At 44.3% G+C, this 22,449-nt stretch overlaps 1 protein-coding gene across 1 annotated transcript in view; it reads left to right on the top strand.

Moving 5' to 3' along the window:
• The window catches only part of cfap92 (cilia and flagella associated protein 92 (putative)), a gene marked incomplete at its 5' end in the record, with an annotated part of 48,882 nt that extends 26,966 nt beyond the window's left edge, over positions 1-21,916 (top strand). The window contains 4 exons of the mRNA XM_024405814.2: positions 2,408-2,564; positions 6,587-6,813; positions 12,215-12,393; positions 21,277-21,916. Coding sequence (XP_024261582.2) covers positions 2,408-2,564; positions 6,587-6,813; positions 12,215-12,393; positions 21,277-21,475 — 762 coding nt within the window. The remainder of the gene's footprint in view (positions 1-2,407; positions 2,565-6,586; positions 6,814-12,214; positions 12,394-21,276) is intronic.
• Between the last annotated feature and the right edge of the window lie 533 nt (positions 21,917-22,449).

Below are 22,449 nucleotides of genomic sequence, written 5' to 3'. Positions count from 1 at the left end.
GAACAGTTGCATATCGCGGGACTATTCGATGCTATTGCAGTCCGCCACAGGATGTTTTTGTGCTGGTCGAGGGCAGTCAGGTCTGGAGTGAACCAAGGGCTATATCTGTTCTTAGTTCTGCATTTTTTGAACGGAGCATGCTTATCTAAAATGGTGAGGAAGTTACTTTTAAAGAATGACCAGGCATCCTCAACTGACGGGATGAGGTCAATGTCCTTCCAGGATACCCGGGCCAGGTCAATTAGAAAGGCCTGCTTACAGAAGTGTTTTAGGGGCGTTTGACAGTGATGAGGGGTGGTCGTTTGACTGCGGCTCCGTAGCGGATACAGGCAATGAGGCAGTGATCGCTGAGATCCTGGTTGAAGACAGCGGAGGTGTATTTGGAGGGCCAGTTGGTCAGGATGACATCTATGAGGGTGCCCTTGTTTACAGATTTAGGGTTGTACCTGGTGGGTTCCTTGATGATTTGTGTGAGATTGAGGGCATCTAGCTTAGATTGTAGGACTGCCGGGGTGTTAAGCATATCCCAGTTTAGGTCACCTAACAGAACAAACTCTGAAGCTAGATGGGGGGCGATCAATTCACAAATGGTGTCCAGCTGTACCTGTTGAGACGATTATTTTGCTGCATAAATTCTAGTACCATCTGCAAATATAGTAGCTTGAGTTTCAGCTAAGGCATAGGGAAGGTTGTTCGTATATATTAAATAAAGAAGTGGCCCAAGGCAGTTGCCCTGCGGTGTTCAGCAGAAAATTAACTATTGATATAAGTGGACTGTTTCCTGTCAGTTTGATATGACTGTATTTCATGATCCACTAAATCAAATGCTGCACTGAAATCTAAAAATAGTACACCCATAAACTTGCCATTATCCATAGCATTGAGCCACTGGTCAGTCATGTCAACCAATGCAGTGCTAGTGGAATGGTTTTTGCGATAAGCATGCTGATTGGCTGTAATCAGATCGTTCTTTTCCATGTACTCTGATATTTGTCTACTCACAATACCCTCCAATATCTTACTGAGTGTAGGGAGTAGACTAATTGGTCGACTATTAGCAGGAGTAATGGGTTCTTTGCAGTCTTTCGGAATAGGAAACAGTTTCGCATGCTTCCATACATTTGCAAACATCCCCTTTTCCAGTGACCAATTAAATATGTATCTCAGTGGAACTGCAATCTGGGGAGCAGCACAGTGAAGCAAAAAAATGTCCATAAGACCATAACCTGTAGATTTACCATCAGGTAATGACTTCAATAGGTTTAACACCTCCTCCACTGACACCGTTTGCAGACTAAAAGAGCAGGTCTTGTTGCTCATAATATGATCATCAATCCATTGGACAATAGCTTGTTTGGAAGAATGTATGTTTACATTTCTTTGTAAAAAAATCTGCAAAATGATTGGCAATATCAACTGGTTTTGTTATTATTCTCCTGTCAACCTCCACACTTGATGGGTATGATTAACTGTGTTCCATACCTTTTTACAATCATTTCTCATTTTGAATAGGCTGCTAAGACTTTTGCCATATTTCTTTGAGAAAAAGCCTCACCCAGTTCATCATCAATCCATGGAGATGGACGAGCACCAACTGTACTCTTTCTTATGGGGGCATGATGGTCCATTACCTCAGTGAGCAAATCAATAAAACATTCTGTAGCGTGATTTAAATCATCCTCTAGATGAATCAGCTCCCAGGGTTTGGCAGCCAAATCATTTAGAAATAGATCATGATTAAATGTTTTAAAATTTATCTTGACCACAATCCTAAGGGGTTTCTTTGGAACCTTGGTGGTCATGGTTATGGTCACAATATTATGTTCTGTTCAGCAATGGTATATTACAGAAAATCAGATCAATGCATGAGGTTAGGGAAGGTAGTCTCTAGTATTTGATAGGAGGTCATGTGACATACACCTCTATAGGGTTATGGTTTGTGATATATAACTCTATAGGGTTATGGTTAGTGATGTATATCTCTGTAGGGTTATGGTTAGTGATATATACCTCTATAGGGTTATGGTTTGTGATGTATATCTCTGTAGGGTTATGGTTAGTGATATATACCTATATAGGGTTATGGTTAGTGATATATACCTCTATAGGGTTATGGTTAGTGATATATACCTCTATAGGGTTATGGTTAGTGATATATACCCCTAAAGGGTTATGGTTAGTTATGTATATCTCTATAGGGTTAGGGTTATGGTTAGTGATGTATATCTCTGTAGGGTTATGGTTAGTGATATATACCTCTATAGGGTTATGGTTAGTGATGTATATCTCTATAGGGTTAGGGTTATGGTTAGTGATGTGTATCTCTGTAGGGTTGGGGTTATGGTTAGTGATGTTTTTAAAACAGCTATGTGTGGCATCTTAATGTGTAATGTCTCTACCTCCATAGCCTTGGAGAGAGAATGTGCTCCATGGCAACACCCAGAGACCCACACTGCCTCAGAGAGACATCCGACCCTGGCTACACCGCTACAATGACATGGAGCTCTACATCACACCCCCACCAGTCTTGAGTCCTGTCCCCCCTGTTACTATACACCTGGCAGGTAACACACCTTCAGCCCTGTTACTATACACCTACCAGGTACCAGACCCTCACCCTGTCTCTATAGTTACTATACACCTACCATGTACCAGACCCCCACCCTGTCTCTATAGTTACTATACACCTACCACGTACCAGACCCCCACCCTGTCTCTGTAGTTACTGTACACCTACCATGTACCAGACCCCCACCCTGTCTCTATGGTTACTATACACCTACCATGTACCAGACCCCCACCCTGTCTCTGTAGTTACTGTACACCTACCATGTACCAGACCCCCACCCTGTCTCTATGGTTACTATACACCTACCATGTACCAGACCCCCACCCTGTCTCTATGGTTACTATACACCTACCATGTACCAGACCCCCACCCTGTCTCTGTAGTTACTATACACCTACCATGTACCAGACCCCCACCCCGTCTCTATAGTTACTATACATCTCCAATGTACCAGATCCCCACCCTGTCTCTGTAGTTACTATACACCTACCATGTACCAGATCCCCACCCTGTCTTTATAGTTACTATACATCTACCATGTACCAGACCCCCACCCTGTCTCTATAGTTACTATACACCTACCATGTACCAGACCCCCACCCTGTCTCTATAGTTACTATACATCTACCATGTACCAGACCCCCACCCCGTCTCTATAGTTACTATACATCTACCATGTACCAGACCCCCACCCTGTCTCTGTAGTTACTGTACACCTACCATGTACCAGACCTCCACCCCGTCTCTATGGTTACTATACACCTACCATGTACCAGACCCCCCCACCCTGTCTCTATAGTTACTATACACCTACCATGTACCAGACCCCCACCCCGTCTCTATAGTTACTATACATCTACCATGTACCAGTACCAGATCCCCACCCTGTCTCTGTAGTTACTATACATCTACCATGTGCCAGATCCCCACCCTGTCTCTGTAGTTACTATACACCTACCATGTACCAGATCCCCACCCTGTCTCTATAGTTACTATACATGTACCAGACCCCCCCACCCTGTCTCTGTAGTTACTATACACCTACCATGTACCAGATCCCCACCCTGTGTCTATAGTTACTATACACCTACCAGGTACCAGACCCCCACCCCGTCTCTATAGTTGCTATACACCTACCATGTACCAGACCCCCACCCCGTCTCTATAGTTGCTATACACCTACCATGTACCAGACACCCACCCTGTGTCTATAGTTACTATACACCTACCATGTACCAGACCCCCACCCTGTCTCTGTAGTTACTATACACCTACCATGTACCAGACCCCCACCCTGTCTCTATAGTTACTATACACCTACCATGTACCAGACACCCACCTGTCTCTATAGTTACTATACACCTACCATGTACCAGACCCCCACCCCGTCTCTATAGTTACTATACATCTACCATGTACCAGACCCCCCACCCTGTGTCTATAGTTACTATACACCTACCATGTACCAGATCCCCACCCTGTGTCTATAGTTACTATATACCTACCATGTGCCAAACCCCCACCCTGTCTCTATGGTTACTATACACCTACCATGTACCAGACCCCCACCCCGTCTCTGTAGTTACTGTACACCTACCAGGTACCAGACCCCCACCCCGTCTCTATAGTTACTATACACCTACCAGGAACCAGACCCCCACCCCGTCTCTATAGTTGCTATACACCTACCATGTACCAGACACCCACCCTGTGTCTATAGTTACTATACACCTACCATGTACCAGACCCCCACCCTGTCTCTGTAGTTACTATACACCTACCATGTACCAGACCCCCACCCTGTCTCTATAGTTACTATACACCTACCATGTACCAGACCCCCACCCTGTCTCTGTAGTTATCATGTACCAGACCCCCACCCTGTCTCTGTAGTTACTATACACCTACCAGGGTAGTTTACCATAACCGTATTCAGCTCTGTCCTACCTTTCACCATCCACTTCACAAGTAGGGACCAGGTAGGGACCGCTCCACACCAGGGCCATGTATAGTATCAGTCTATGGTTTGAACACACCTACCCATTCAAGGGTTTTTCTTTGTTTTTAAAAAACTATTTTCTACATTGTAGAATAATAATGAAGACATCAAAAGTATGAAATAACATATGGAATAATGTAGTAACCAAAAAAGTGTTAAGGGCTTTTTGACCAAGAAGGAGAGTGATGGAGTGCTGCATCAGATCACCTGGCCTCCACAATCACCCAACCTCAACCAAATTCGGGATGATTTGGACCACAGAGTGAAGGAAAACCAGCTAACAAGTGCTCAGCTTATGTGGAAACTCCTTCAAGACTGTTGGAAAAGCATTCCAGGTGAAACTGGTTGAGAGAATGCCAAGAGTGTGCAAAGCTGTCATCAAGGCGAAGGAAGGGTGGCTACTTTGAAGAATCTAAAATCTAAAATATATTTTGATTTGTTTAAAACTTTTTTGGTTACTACATGATTCCATCTGTGTTATTTCATAGTTACCAGGGCCATGTAGTAGTAGGGCACAGTGTTAAGTGTTCTGTATGGCCCAGTGTTCAGTAGGATACAGCATTCAGTAGAATACAGCATTCAGTATGGCCCAGTGTTCAGTAGGATACAGTGTTCAGTATGGCCCAGTGTTCAGTAGGATACAGCATTCAGTAGAATACAGCATTCAGTATGGCCCAGTGTTTAGTAGGTTACATTGTTCAGTAGGATACAGCATTCAGTATAGCCCAGCGATCAGTAGGATACATACAGCGTTCAGTAGGATACAGCATTCAGTAGGTTGCATTGTTCAGTAGGATACAGCATTCATTATGGCCCAGTGTTCAGTAGGTTGCATTATTCAGTAGGATACAGCATTCAGTAGGATACAGCATTCAGTAGGTAACAGCATTCAGTAGGTAACAGCGTTTAGTAGGATTTCAGCGTTCAGTAGGAATCAGCGTTTAGTAGGATACAGTGTTCAGTAGGATACAGCGTTTAGGATGGCCCAGCGTTTAGTAGGATACAGTGTTCAGTAAAGCCCAGCATTCAGTAGGATACAGCGTTCAGTATGGCCCAGCATTTAGAAGGATGCAGCATTCAGTAAAGCTCAGCATTTAGTAGGATACAGTAACAGTAGGTTACCATGTTCAGTAGGATACAGCGTTCAGTAGGTTAGAGTTCAGTAATATACAGCATTCAGTAGGATATAGCTTTTAGTAGAACACAGGGTTTAGTAGGTCACAGTGTTCAGTAGGGTACAGAGTTCAGTAGGATAAAGCATTCAGTGGGATACAGCGTTTAGTAGAATACAGAGTTCAGTATTGCATAGCATTCAGTAGGTCAGTGTTCAGTAAGATACAGCGTTCAGTAGGTTACAGTATAGCCCAGTGTTCAGTAGGATACAGCATTCAGTAGGATACACCGTCCAGTAGGATACAGCGTTCAGTAGGTTGCAGTGTTCAGTAGAATTCAGCATTCAGTAGGATACACCGTCCAGTAGGTTAGTGTTCAGCAGTATTCCGTGTTCAGTAGGTTACAGTGTTCAGTATGGCCCAGGTTTTAGTAGGATTCAGCGTTCAGTAAAGCCCAGTGTTTAGTAGGATACAGCGTTCAGTAAAGCCCAGCATTTAGTAGAACACAGAGTTTAGTAGGTCACAGCGTTCAGTAGGATACAGCATTCAGTAAGCTAAAGCATTCAGTAGGATACAGCGTTCAGTAGGTCAGTGTTCAGTAAGATACGCTGTTCAGTAGGTTACAGTATAGCCCCGTGTTCAGTAGGATACAACATTTAGTAGAATACACTGTTCAATAGGATACAGCATTCAGTAGGATACACCCTTTAGTATGTTAGTGTTCAGTAGTATTCAGTGTTCAGTAGGATACAGTGTTCAGTAGGTTACAGTGTTCAGTATGGCCCAGCTTTTAGTAGGTTACAGTGTTCAGAAGGATACAGTTTTCAATAGGGCACGGCGTTCAGTAGGGCACGGCATTGTTAAACATTCATTATAATATGCTCCTACCTGTGTTCCCTCCCCCAGGAGAGTGTCTGCAGAGGGAGCAGCTGCAGGGAGCCCAGTCTCAGTACTACCGCTGGCTGAGGAAGGTGCTGCCTGACGCAGGACACACTCCCGCGCCAAACTGCAGCCACGTGCGAGTCCCACAGTTCAGCTGCCACATGGGCGGGGCCGACCCAGGGAAGCTGCATGATATACTGAAGGATCGACCAATGAAATACTCCCTCAGGAAACCTGGCCTCACACTCAAGGTAGGGAACAGGAGTAGGGACAGGAGATTTACCTGTTCAGGTGAACACTGCTTCAGGAAACACTCCTGCCCCCATTAATAGACAATCACAGAAAACCAAAAGTAATGTTGAGGAGGAATTACAGAACATGACATCATGTTCTTCCCCTGAAATACAGTGTGTTCTCTTGCTCCTTGAGCCAGAGATGTGTGATACCGTGTGTGTCAGACACGGCCGTACTCCCTCATTTCAAGCTCAGATGGGAACAGTAGCCTAGTTGGAATAGGAGCTGAAGTCTGGCCGCTGACTTTTGGCTTCAATTGTAGCCTATTATAGAATTAACTCCTGAACAATGAACTGTTTCTTGCAGAAAAATGTTAATTTTGTCTCGCGAACAGAAGTGGAGAAATATGATTTCTTACTTTCAGCATCTTGAGAGAATACTGTAAGAAGGCACATTTAGGGACCTGTTGTAGCCTAAACATGCAATTTCTTTCAGTGAAATAAAAGCTGACAGTATAGAATGTGCATCCAAGATGAACTGATATACTACCAGAATGTTGGATATTTTTTTTTACTTCCTTAAAACCGGTCCAATTGATGTCATTTGGACATTTTGCACAAAAAATCTCCCCGCTCCCTTAAGCGTCCTCGCTCCACTAGAGAAGCAGAAATGAAAGACAAAACTTGACCAATGTCAACTACACTGAACAAAATTAAAAATGCAACATGTAAAGTGTAGGTCTCATGTTTCATGAGCAGAAAAAAATATCACAGAAATGTTCCATATGCACAAAAAGCTTATTTATCTCAAATTTTGTGCACAAATTTGTTAACATCCTTGTTAGTGAGCATTTCTCCTTTGCCAAGATACTCCATCCACCTGACAGGTGTGGCATATCAACAAGCTGATTGAACAGCATGATCATTACAGAGATGCACCTTGTGATGGGAACAATAAAAGGCCTCAGAAAAAAGTTGTGGACCTTTATACTTGCGTAATAGTCGCCATAAAAAAGAGAGACTACGGTTTGCACCTGCACATGGGGACAAAGATCGTACTTTTTGGAGAAATGCCCTCTGGTCTGATGAAACAAAAGTAGAGCTGTTTGGCCATAATGACCATCATTATGTTTGGAGGAAAAAGGGGGAGGTTTGCAAGCCAAAGAACACCATCCCAACCGTGAAGCACGGGGGTGGCAGCATCATGTTGTGGGGGTGCTCTGCTGCAGGAAGGACTGGTGCCCTTCACAAAATAGATGGCATCACGAGGTAGGGAAATTATGTGGATATATTGAAGCAACATCTCAAGACATCAGTCAGGAAGCTTGTTTGCAAATGGGTCTTCCAGATGGACAATGACCCCAAGCATACTTCCAAAGTTGTGGCAAAATGGCTTAAGGACAACAAAGTCAATGTATTGGAGTGGCTATCACAAAGCCCTGATTTCAATCCCATAGAAAATGTGTGGGCAGAACTGAAAAAGCGTGTGCGAGCAAGGAGGCCTACAACCCTGACTCACAACTTATTGTGGGAAGCTTGTGGAAGGCTACCCAAAACGTTTGCCCTATGTTAAACAATTTAAAGGCAATGCTATCAAATACTAATTGAGTGTATGTAAACTTCTGACCCGATGGGAATGTGATGAAAGGAATAAAAGCTGAAATAAATCATTCTCTCTACTATTATTCTGACATTTCACATTCTTTTAATACAGTGGTGATCCTATCTGACTGAAAACAGGGATTTTTACTAGGATTAAATGTCAGAAATTGAGTTTAAATTTATTTGGCTAAGGTGTATTGTAAAGTTTTGACTTCAACTGTAAACTGAACAAGTTCCACAGACATGTGACTAACAGAAATTAAAAATTTGACCGTGAACAAAGGGGGGATCCAAATCAAAAGTAACAGTCAGTATCTGGTGTGGCATTGTCATGCTGGAGGGTCATGTCAGGATGAGCCTGCAGGAAGGGTACCACATGAGGGAGGAGGATGTCTTCCCTATAACGAACCGTGTTAGATTGCCTGCAGTGACAACAAGCTCAGTCCGATGACACACCGCTCCAGACCATGACGGACCCTCCACCTCCAAATCGATCCCGCTCCAGAGTACAGGCCTCGGTGTAACGCTCATTCCTTCGACTAGTTACGGTTAGCGAATCCGACCATCATCCCTGGTGAGACAAATCTGCGACTCGTTAATGAATAGCACTTTTTGCCAGTCCTGTCTGGCCCAGCAATGGTGGTTTCGTGCCCATAGGCGATGTTATTGCCGGTGATGTCTGGTGTGGACCTGCCTTACAACAGGCCTACAAGCCCCCAGTCCAGCCTCTCTCAGCCTATTGCGGACAGTCTAATCACTGATGGAGGGATTGTGCGTTCCTGGTGTAACACCTGTGCAGGTGTTGTTACACGTGGTCTGCCGCTGCGAGGACGATCAGCTGTCCGTCCCGTCTCCCTGTAGCACTGTCTTAGGCGTCTCACTGTACGGATATTGCAATTTACTGCCCTGGCCACATCTGCAGTCCTCATGCCTCCTTGCAGCATGCCTAAGGCACGTTCACGCAGATGAGCTGGGCTCCTGGGCATCTTTATTTTGGTGTTTTTCAGAGTCCGTAGAAAGGCCTCTTTAGTGTCCTAAGTTTTCATAACTGTGACCTTAATTGCCTACCGTCTATAAGCTGTTAGTGTCTTAATGACCATTCCACAGGTGCATGTTCATTATGGTTCATGGAAAACAGTGTTTAAACCCTTTACAATGAAGATCTGTAAAGTTATTTGGATTTTTCTGAATTATCTTTGAAAGACAGGGTCCTGAAAAAGGGCCGTTTCTTTTCAAATCAAATCAAAATCAAATGTATTTATATAGCCCTTCGTACATCAGCTGATATCTCAAAGTGCTGTACAGAAACCCAGCCTAAAACCCCAAACAGCAAGCAATGCAGGTGTAGAAGCACGGTGGCTAGGAAAAACTCCCTAGAAAGGCCAAAACCTAGGAAGAAACCTAGAGAGGAACCAGGCTATGTGGGGTGGCCAGTCCTCTTCTGGCTGTGCCGGGTGGAGATAATAACAGAACATGGCCAAGATGTTCAAATGTTCATAAATGACCAGCATGGTCGTATAATAATAAGGCAGAACAGTTGAAACTGGAGCAGCAGCACGGTCAGGTGGACTGGGGACAGCAAGGAGTCATCATGTCAGGTAGTCCTGGGGCATGGTCCCAGGGCCCAGGTCAGTTGAAACTGGAGCAGCAGCACGGTCAGGTGGACTGGGGACAGCAAGGAGTCATCATGTCAGGTAGTCCTGGGGCATGGTCCCAGGGCCCAGGTCAGTTGAAACTGGAGCAGCAGCATGGTCAGGTGGACTGGGGACAGCAACGAGTCACCATGTCAGGTAGTCCTGGGGCATGGTCCTAGGGCTCAGGTCAGTTGAAACTGGAGCAGCAGCACGGCCAGGTGGACTGGGGACAGCAAGGAGTCATCATGTCAGGTAGTCCTGGGGCATGGTCCTAGGGCTCAGGTCCTCCGAGAGAGAGAGAGAAAGAGAGAATTAGAGAACGCACACTTAGATTCACACAGGACACCGAATAGGACAGGAGAGGTACTCCAGATATAACAAACTAACCCTAGCCCCCCGACACATAAACTACTGCAGCATAAATACTGGAGGCTGAGACAGGAGGGGTCAGGAGACACTGTGGCCCCATCCGAGGACACCCCGGACAGGGCCAAACAGGAAGGATATAACCCCACCCACTTTGCCAAAGCACAGCCCCCACACCACTAGAGGGATATCTTCAACCATCAACTTACCATCCTGAGACAAGGCTGAGTATAGCCCACAAAGATCTCCGCCACGGCACAACCCAAGGGGGCGCCAACCCAGACAGGATGACCACATCAGTGAATCAACCCACTCAGGTGACGCACCCCTTCCAGGGACGGCATGAGAGAGCCCCAGTAAGCCAGTGACTCAGCCCCTGTAATAGGGTTAGAGGCAGAGAATCCCAGTGGAAAGAGGGGAACCGGCCAGGCAGAGACAGCAAGGGCGGTTCGTTGCTCCAGAGCCTTTCCGTTCACCTTCCCACTCCTGGGCCAGACTACACTCAATCATATGAGCCACTGAAGAGATGAGTCTTCAGTAAAGACTTAAAGGTTCAGACCGAGTTTGCGTCTCTGACATGGGTAGGCAGACCGTTCCATAAAAATGGAGCTCTATAGGAGAAAGCCCTGCCTCCAGCTGTTTGCTTAGAAATTCTAGGGACAATTAGGGACAATTAGGAGGCAGTGTAGGTATGTGGAGGCAGTGTAGGTATTAGGAGATAGAGATAGGTATTAGGAGACGTGTAGGTATGTACGGCAGGACCAAATCAGAGAGATAGGTAGGAGCAAGCCCATGTAATGCTTTGTAGGTTAGCAGTAAAACCTTGAAATCAGCCCTTGCTTTGACAGGAAGCCAGTGTAGAGAGGCTAGCACTGGAGTAATATGATCAAATTTTTGGGTTCTAGTCAGGATTCTAGCAGCCGTATTTAGCACCAACTGAAGTTTATTTAGTGCTTTATCCGGGTAGCCGGAAAGTAGAGCATTGCAGTAGTCTAACCTAGAAGTGACAAAAGCATGGATGAATTTTTCTGCATCATTTTTGGGCAGAAAGTTTCTGATTTTTGCAATGTTACGTAGATGGAAAAAAGCTGTCCTTGAAATGGTCTTGATATGTTCTTCAAAAGAGAGATCAGGGTCCAGAGTAACGCCGAGGTCCTTCACAGTTTTATTTGAGACGACTGTACAACCATCAAGATTAATTGTCAGATTCAACAAAAGATCTTTGTTTTTTGGGACCTAGAACAAGCATCTCTGTTTTGTCCGAATTTAAAAGTAGAACATTTGCAGCCATCCACTTCCTTATGTCTGAAACACATGCTTCTAGCGAGGGCAGTTTTGGGGCTTCACCATGTTTCATTGAAATGTACAGCTGTGTTTTTTTGCTGGGTTTATTTGCTGTATTCTATTCTACTGTATTTTAGTCAATGCCACTCCGACATTGCTCGAAGTAATATTTAAAAATGTCTTAATTCCATAATTTAACTTTAATATTTAAGTGTATTGTTGTGAATTGTTAGATGTTACTGCACTGTTGGAGCTAGGAACATAAGCATTTCACTACACCTGCAATAACATCTGATAAATATGTGTAACTGACCAATAACATTAGATTTGATTTATTTAGTATTCAACAGCATCAAGTAATGACAGAAGAGAAGCATCCACAAATGTTCTAAATCAGAAAGCAGAAAGCAGAAAACAATCAAACATAGTAGAAAAACAATTACCCAATTGAAAAACACCATCACTGGTGTTTGTTTGGTAATGGTTGTGTGTGTGTACTTACTGTATGACAATGTGGGTGTGTTGTATCACAGCCCATGCCGGTACTGTCAGTACTGCAACAACCCCAGCAGGTCTCCAGGTCAGGCCGTATGGCGGTGGTGAGAGAGGAGAGCTCGTCCTACGCCCCAGGACCGTTCCCGGAACACAGTCTGAGCTGGGATAAGAATACCATCCCCCGACAACCCTCACACTACAACAAGTACCACTTTACGTAAGTTACCAAGACCAACCTCACTACAACAAGCAACACATCACATACATTACTACGACAACCATCACACTACAACAAGTAACACATTATGTACAGTATGTTACCTAAAGCTAACACTTCCCCCCTAGCCTAACCCCTAACCCTCCTGACACTACAACAAGTACCACTTTATGTATGTTACCTAAAGCTAACACTTCCCCCCTCGCCTAACCCCTAACTCTCCTGACACTACAACAAGTCCCACTTTATGTATGTTACCTAAAGCTAACACTTCCCCCCTCGCCTAACCCCTATAACCCTCCTGACACTACAACAAGTACAGCTTTATGTATGTTACCTAAAGCTAACACTTCCCGCCTAGCCTAACCCTCCTGACACTACAACAAGTACCACTTTATGGAAGTTACCTAAAGCTAACACTTCCCCCCTAGCCTAACCCCTAACCCTCCTGACACTACAACAAGTACCACTTTATGTATAATACCTAAAACTAACATTTCCCCCCTAGCCTAACCCCTATAACCCTCCTGACACTACAACAAGTACAGCTTTATGTATGTTACCTAAAGCTAACACTTCCCCCCTAGCCTAACCCTCCTGACACTACAACAAGTACCACTTTATGTATGTTACCTAAAGCTAACACTTCCCCCCTAGCCTAACCCCTATAACCCTCCTGACATTACAACAAGTACAGCTTTATGTATGTTACCTAAAGCTAACAATTCCCCCTAGCCTAACCCACCTGACACTACAACAAGTACCACTTTATGTATGTTACCTAAAACCCTCCTGCTACAACCACTTATGTATGTTACCCTAACACCTAGCCTATGTTACCTAAAGCTAACACCCCTAACCCTCCTGACACTACAACAAGTACCACTTTATGTATGTTACCTAAAACTAACACTTCCCCCTAGCCTAACCCATATAACCCTCCTGACACTACAACAAGTACAGCTTTATGTATGTTACCTAAAGCTAACACTTCCCCCTAGCCTAACCCTCCCCTAACCCTCCTGACACTACAACAAGTACAACCACTTTATGTATGTTACCTAAAACTTCCCCCTACCACTTAACCCTCCTGACCCCTAGCCTAACCCCTAACCCTCCTGACACTACAACAAAGTACCACTTTATGAATGTTACCTAAAAAGCTAACACTTCCCCCTAGCCTAACCCTAACCCTCCTGACACTACAACAAGTACCATTTATGGATGTTACCTAAAGCTAACACTTCCCCCTAGCCTAACCCCTAACCCCCTAACCCTCCTGACACTACAACAAGTACCACTTTATGTATGTTATCTAAAACTAACACTTCCCCCTAGCCTAACCCTCCTGACACTACAACAAGTACCACTTTAAGTTACCTAAAACTAACACTTCCCCCTAGCCTAACCCTCCTGACACTACAACAAGTACCATTTTATGTATGTTACCTAAAGCTAACACTTCCCCCTCGCCTATCCCCTAACCCTCCTGACACTACAACAAAGTACCACTTTATGTATGTTACCTAAAGCTAACACTTCCCCCTAGCCTAACCCCTAACCCTCCTGACACTACAACAAGTACCACTTTACGTTACCTGTAACACTGTTACCTAACCCTAACCCTCCTGACACTACAACAAGTACCACTTTATGTATGTTACCTAAAACTAACACTTCCCCCCCTACCCCTAACCCTCCTGACACTACAACAAGTACCACTTTATGTATGTTACCTAAAGCTAACACTTCCCCCTAGCCTAACCCCTAACCCTCCTGACACTACAACAAGTACCACTTTATGTATGTTACCTAAAAGCTAACACTTCCCCCCCTAGCCTAACCCTCCTGACACTACAACAAGTACCACTTTATGTATGTTACCTAAAGCTAACACTTAGCCTAACCCCCTAGCCTAACCACTTTATGTATGTTACCTAAAGCTAACACTTCCCCCCTAGCCTAACACTACAACAAGTACCACTTTATGTATGTTACCTAAAACTAACACTTCCCCCCCTAGCCTAACCCCTAACCCTCCTGACACTACAACAAGTACCACTTTATGTACGTTACCTAAAGCTAACACTTCCCCCCTAGCCTAACCCTCATGACACTACAACAAGTACCATTATATGGAAGTTACCTAAAGCTACCACTTCCCCCCTAGCCTAACCCCTAACCCTCCTAACCCTCCTGACACTACAACAAGTACCACTTTATGTATGTTATCTAAAACTAACACTTCCCCCCTAGCCTAACCCTCCTGACACTACAACAAGTACCACTTTATGGAAGTTACCTAAAACTAACACTTCCCCCCTAGCCTAACCCTCCTGGCACTACAACAAGTACCATTTTATGTTTTGTTACCTAAAGCTAACACTTAGCCTAACCCCCCCCTCCTGACACTACAACAAGTACCCCTAACCCTCCTGACACTACAACAAGTACCACTTTATGCATGTTACCTAAAGCTAACACTTCCCCCTAGCCTAACCCCTAACCCTCCTGACACCACAACAAGTACCACAATACCACTTTATGTATGTTACCTAAAGCTAACACTTCCCCCTAGCCTAACCCCTGACACTACAACAAGTACCACTTTATGTATGTTACCTAAAACTAACACTTCCCCCTCGCCCCTAACCCTCCTGACACTACAACAAGTACCACTTTATGTATGTTACCTAAAAGCTAACACTTAGCCTAACCCCCCTAGCCTAACCCTAACCCTCCTGACACTACAACAAGTACCACTTTATGTATGTTACCTAAAGCTAACACTTCCCCTAGCCTAACCCCTAACCCTCCTGACACTACAACAAGTACCACTTTATGTATGTTACCTAAAGCTAACACTTCCCCCCCTAGCCTAACCCCTAACCCTCCTGACACTACAACAAGTACCCTTTATGTATGTTACCTAAAGCTAACACTTCCCCCTAGCCTAACCCCTAACCCTCCTGACACTACAACAAGTACCACTTTATGTATGTTACCTAAAGCTAACACTTCCCCCTAGCCTAACCCCTAACCCTAACCCTATCCTGACACTACAACAAGTACCACTTTATGTATGTTACCTAAAACTAACACTTCCCCCCCCTCGCCTAACCCTCCTGACACTACAACAAGTACCCCTTTATGGAAGAAAACCAAAGCTAACGCTTCCCCCCTAGCCTAACCCCTAACCCTCCTGACACTACAACAAGTACCACTTTCAGGAAGTTACCTAAAGCTAACACTTCCCCCTAGCCTAACCCCTAACCCTCCTGACACTACAACAAGTACCACTTTATGTATGTTACCTAAAGCTAACACTTCCCCTAGCCTAACCCCTAACCCTCCTGACACTACAACAAGTACCACTTTATGTATGTTACCTAAAGCTAACAATTCCCCCCTAGCCTAACCCACCTGACACTACAACAAGTACCACTTTATGTATGTTACCTAAAGCTAACACTTCCCCCCTAGCCTTACCCCTAACCCTCCAGACACTACAACAAGTACCACTTTATGTACGTTACCTAAAACTAACACTTCCCCCCTCGCCTAACCCTCCTGACACTACAACAAGTACCCCTTTATGGAAGAAAACCAAAGCTAACGCTTCCCCCCTAGCCTAACCCCTAACCCTCCTGACACTACAACAAGTACCACTTTATGGAAGTTACCTAAAGCTAACACTTCCCCCTAGCCTAACCCCTAACCCTCCTGACACTACAACAAGTACCACTTTATGTATGTTACCTAAAGCTAACACTTCCCCCCTAGCCTAACCCTCCTGGCACTACAACAAGTACCATTTTATGTTTTGTTACCTAAAGCTAACACTTCCCCCCCTCGCCTATCCCCTAACCCTCCTGACACTACAACAAGTACCACTTTATGTATGTTACCTAAAGCTAACACTTCCCCCCCTAGCCTAACCCCTAACCCTCCTGACACTACAACAAGTACCACTTTATGTATGTTACCTAAAGCTAACACTTCCCCCCTAGCCTAACCCCTATCCCTCCTGACACTACAACAAGTACCACTTTATGTATGTTACCTAAAACTAACACTTCCCCCCTAGCCTAACCCCTAACCCTCCTGACACTACAACAAGTACCACTTTATGTATGTTACCTAAAACTAACACTTCCCCCCTAGCCTAACCCCTAACCCTCCTGACACTACAACAAGTACCACTTTATGTATGTTACCTAAAGCTAACACTTCCCCCTAGCCTAACCCCTAACCCTCCTGACACTACAACAAGTACCACTTTATGTATGTTACCTAAAACTAACACTTCCCCCTAGCCTAACCCTCCTGACACTACAACAAGTACCACTTTATGGAAGAAACCTAAAGCTAACACTTCCTGACACCCCTAGCCTAACCCCTAAACCCTCCTGACACTACAACAAGTACCACTTTATGTATGTTACCTAAAGCTAACACTTCCCCCTAGCCTAACCCCTAACCCTCCTGACACTACAACAAGTACCACTTTATGTATGTTACCTAAAGCTAACACTTCCCAGCCTACCCCTAACCCTCCTGACACTACAACAAGTACCATTTTATGTATGTTACCTAAAGCTAACACTTCCCCCCTAGCCTAACCCTCCTGACACTACAACAAGTACCACTTTATGTATGTAATCTAAAACTAACACTTCCCCCCTAGCTTAACCCTCCTGACACTACAACAAGTACCATTTTATGTATGTTACCTAAAACTAACACTTCCCCCCTAGCCTAACCCCTAACCCTCCTGACACTACAACAAGTACCACTTTATGTATGTTACCTAAAACTAACACTTCCCCCTAGCCTAACCCCTAACCCTCCTGACACTACAACAAGTACAGCTTTATGTATGTTACCTAAAAGCTAACACTTCCCCCCCCCTAAGCCTAACCCTCCTGACACTACAACAAAGTACCACTTTATGTATGTTACCTAAAGCTAACACTTCCCCCTAGCCTAACCCCTAACCCTCCTGACACTACAACAAGTACCACTTTATGTATGTTACCTAAAACTAACACTTCCCCCTAGCCTAACCCTAACCCTCCTGACACTACAACAAGTACCACTTTATGTATGAAAACCTAAAACTAACACTTCCCCTAGCCTAACTTCCCCCCCTAACCCTCCTGACACTACAACAAGTACCACTTTATGTATGTTACCTAAAGCTAACACTTCCCCCTAGCCTAACCCCTAACCCTCCTGACACTACAACAAGTACCACTTTATGTATGTTACCTAAAGCTAACACTTAACCTCCTGACACTACCCACTTTATGTAGCCTAACCCCTAACCCTCCTGACACTACAACAAGTACCACTTTATGTATGTAACCTAAAACTAACACTTCCCCCTAGCCTAACCCCTAACCCTCCTGACACTACAACAAGTACCACTTTATGTATGTTACCTAAAACTAACACTTCCCCCTAGCCTAACCCTAACCCTCCTGACACTACAACAATTACCACTTTATGTATGTTACCTAAAACTAACACTTCCCCCCTAGCCTAACCCCTAACCCTCCTGACACTACAACAAGTACCACTTTATGTATGTTACCTAAAGCTAACACTTCCCACCTAGCCTAACCCCTATCCCTCCTGACATTACAACAAGTACAGCTTTATGTATGTTACCTAAAGCTAACAATTCCCCCCTAGCCTAACCCACCTGACACTACAACAAGTATCACTTTATGTATGTTACCTAAAGCTAACACTTCCCCCCTAGCCTAACCCCTAACCCTCCTGACACCAGAACAAGTACCACTTTATGGAAGTTACCTAAAGCTAACACTTCCCCCTAGCCTAACCCCTAACCCTCCTGACACTACAACAAGTACCACTTTATGTATGTTACCTAAAGCTAACACTTCCCTACCCCTAGCCTAACACCTAACCCTCCTGACACTACAACAAGTACCACTTTATGTATGTTACCTAAAGCTAACACTTCCCCCCTAGCCTAACCCCTATCCCTCCTGACACTACAACAAGTACAGCTTTATGTATGTTACCTAAAGCTAACACTTCCCCCCTAGCCTAACCCACCTGACACTACAACAAGTACCACTTTATGTATGTTACCTAAAGCTAACACTTCCCCCCTAGCCTAACCCCTAACCCTCCTGACACTACAACAAGTACCACTTTATGTATGTTACCTAAAACTAACACTTCCCCCCTAGCCTAACCCCTAACCCTCCTGACACTACAACAAGTACCACTTCATGTACGTTACCTAAAACTAACACTTCCCCCCTCGCCTAACCCTCCTGACACTACAACAAGTACCACTTTATGGAAGAAAACCAAAGCTAACGCTTCCCCCCTAGCCTAACCCCTAACCCTCCTGACACTACAACAAGTACCACTTTATGTATGTTATCTAAAACTAACACTTCCCCCCTAGCCTAACCCTCCTGACACTACAACAAGTACCACTTTATGTATGTTATCTAAAACTAACACTTCCCCCTAGCTTAACCCTCCTGACACTACAACAAGTAACACTTTATGTATGTTACCTAAAGCTAACACTTCCCCCCTAGCCTAACCGCTAACCCTCCTGACACTACAACAAGTACCACTTTGTATGTTACCTAAAACTAACACTTCCCCCCTAGCCTAACCCCTAACCCTCCTGACACTACAACAAGTACCACTTCATGTACATTACCTAAAACTAACACTTCCCCCCTAGCTAACCCTCCTGACACTACAACAAGTACCACTTTATGGAAGTTACCTAAAGCTACCACGTCCACCCTAGCATAACCCCTAACACTACAACAAGTACCACTTTATGTATGTTATCTAAAACTAACACTTCCCCCCCTAGCTTAACCCTCCTGACACTACAACAAGTACCACTTTATGTATGTTACCTAAAGCTAACACTTCCCCCCTAGCCTAACCCCTAACCCTCCTGACACTACAACAAGTACCACTTTATGGAAGTTACCTAAAGCTAACACTTCCCCCTAGCCCTCTTGACACTACAACAAGTACCACTTTATGTATGTTACCTAAAGCTAACACTTTTATTTTTAATTTTACCTTTATTTAACCAGGCAAGTCAGTTAAGAACACATTCTTATTTTCAATGACGGCCTGGGAACAGTGGGTTAACTGCCTGTAAGGGGGCAGAACGACAGATTTGTACCTTGTCAGCTTGGGGGTTTGAACTCGCAACCTTCCGGTTACTAGTCCAACGCTCTAACCACTAGGCTACGCTGCCACCCCAACAAGTAGTGTATGTGACAAATAAAATTTGATTTGATATTTGATGTATGTTACCTTCCCCCCCTAGCTTAACCCTCCTGACACTACAACAAGTACCACTTTATGTATGTTACCTAAAGCTAACACTTCCCCCCTAGCCTAACCCTCATGGCACTACAAAAAGTACCACTTTATGTATGTTATCTAAAGCTAACACTTCCCCCCTAGCCTAACACTCACTTAGCCAATTAACACTTCACCTATTTCTCTTTGTTGGCTATGCATATGTTAACCCCCCCAAGAAATCGAATTAGCATAATAAAAACAATCCGTTTTTTTGCATTGGATGCGTCTCAATGCACTGCATCCACATATGTAACACTTCCATATCTGTGGTGAAATCTGGCCGAGCTATAGCGGTGATTGTTAGTAAATGAGACTTACCTAACCCTAACACTCCTGACTCTAACCCTAACCTTAACCCTAACTCTAACACTCCTGACTAACTCTAACCCTAACCCTAACCCACTGCATCCACATATGTAACACTTCCATATCTGTGGTGAAAGCTGGCCGAGCTATAGCGGTGATTGTTAGTCCATGAGACTTACCTAATCCTAACACTCCCTAACCCTAACACTCCTGACTCTAACCCTTACCTAACCCTAACACTCCTGACTCTAACCCTAACACTCCTGACTCTAACCCTTACCTAACCCCAATACTCCTGACTCTAACCCTAACCCTAACTCTAACACTCCCGACTCTAACTCTAATCCACTGCATCCACATATGTAACACTTCCATATCTGTGGTGAAAGCTGGCCGAGCTATAGCGGTGATTGTTAGTCCATGAGACTTACCTAACCCTAACACTCCTGACTCTAACCCTAACCTTAACCCTAACTCTAACACTCCTGACTCTAACCCTTACCTAACCCTAACACTCCTGACTCTAACCCTAACACTCCTGACTCTAACCCTTACCTAACCCCAATACTCCTGACTCTAACCCTAACCTTAACCCTAACCCTAACTCTAACACTCCCGACTCTAACCCTAACCTTAACCCACTGCATCCACATATGTAACACTTCCATATCTGTGGTGAAAGCTGGCCGAGCTATAGCGGTGATTGTTAGTCCATGAGACTTACCTAATCCCAACACTCCCTAACCCTAACACTCCTGACTCTAACCCTAACACTCTCTAACCCTAACACGCCTGACTCTAACCCTTACCTAACCCGAATACTCCTGACTCTAACCCTAACACTCCTGACTCTACCCTAACACTCCCTAACCCTAACACTCCCTAACCCTAACAATCCTGACTCTAACCCTTACCTAACCTTATTACTCCTGACTCTACAAGTACCAGTTCATGTATTTTACCTCACAATCTTTATTAAAATACACACTAACATTAGTCACAACAGAATCTCAGATTTTACAAATGTAGTAAATAACTGTATAGATACTAATCTATATCACTGTCTTGTAGTTGTATTTAGTAACAGGAAATGTTAGTGAAAAATAAATAGAGGCCCTAGCTGAGAGCTATAGAAGCCACAGATTTGTTTTAAAGGACCATGAAACATAAGTGTGATGTCACTTCCTGAAGGGAGTTCCTGAGGCAGAGGTCGTTCCAGTACAAGAGGTCAGCTCCTCCCCTAACAGACAAAGAGAGGCGTATCCACGTTTTCCAGAAACACCCAGCCCCCTATGACACCAGACAAACTGCTGGAACCAGCCAATCACAGCCAGCCCAGAGCATCGTAGAGACTCGGACCTATAGGGATGTCACCCTGCACATCAACTGAGGAAAACCCCTTGTGTGAGTCCCAAATGGCACCCTATACAGTGCACTACTTTGACCAAACGTTGGTACTGTATAGGGAATCGGGTGCCATTTGAGATGTAACCTCAGACTGAAACCACACCACTGCACTATGGATGACAAATGTGAAAAATCAACACTTTAATATAATAAATGGCCAGTATGTTCCAACCACCACTGTTCATTTCATTACAACCTCTTCAGTAGTGTCAGTAGAATCATCAGTACTAAAAGAAGAGCAGCATCCCAAATGGCACCCTATATGCTATGTAGTGCACTACTTTTTATCTGGGAAACAGGGTGCAATGGGACCCAGGTAAGGTCATTATAGTCACTTGTGTGTGTTATTATAAATGGTATATACAGTATTAAATGAACATCCCTGGTGATTTTCTTGAGAGAATCTGGAACCAATAGAGCTTCATTACATCCACTACATTCATTCATCTAATAAAACAAGAGTTTTTTCTGGATCAAAAAGGGTCTTAGGCGGCACGCCCAGAAAACCCCTGCTCTCTGAATATGTTGAGTAACTGGCACAAAGCATATGAAATGTCAGTAATTAAAATAGCTTGTATAATGTGGCAATATGGCATGCGATGATGTGGCTGACTAACTGGTGGGATTTCTGCAACACATGCAACTCTGCTGTAGTGATGAGCTGTAAAACTCTACTGGCTGTAAACAATTAGCCTCCCATGTTTTCTCTTCTACCCACTCTTCTGCAGCTGAGTCATCCAGTAGTTGTTCTTGAAGAATGCGTTGGTGCAGAACGTGTTAGGCAGCAGCACCTAGAACAATAGAATACAACACAGCCGTATAACAACAGAACACACCCTTAGAACAACAGAACACACCCGTACAACAACAGAAGACACCCGTAGAACAACAGAACACACCCTTTCACTTAGTTCGTCACGGTACAGAATATATTAGAGGTATAAAAAATGGAAGAAA

This window comes from Oncorhynchus tshawytscha, linkage group LG07 (genome assembly GCF_018296145.1).
Source record: "Oncorhynchus tshawytscha isolate Ot180627B linkage group LG07, Otsh_v2.0, whole genome shotgun sequence".
NCBI classification, from domain to species: Eukaryota; Metazoa; Chordata; class Actinopteri; order Salmoniformes; family Salmonidae; genus Oncorhynchus; species Oncorhynchus tshawytscha.
Note: the sequence above shows the minus strand (reverse complement) of the source record. Positions and strands in the feature narration are given on the sequence as shown.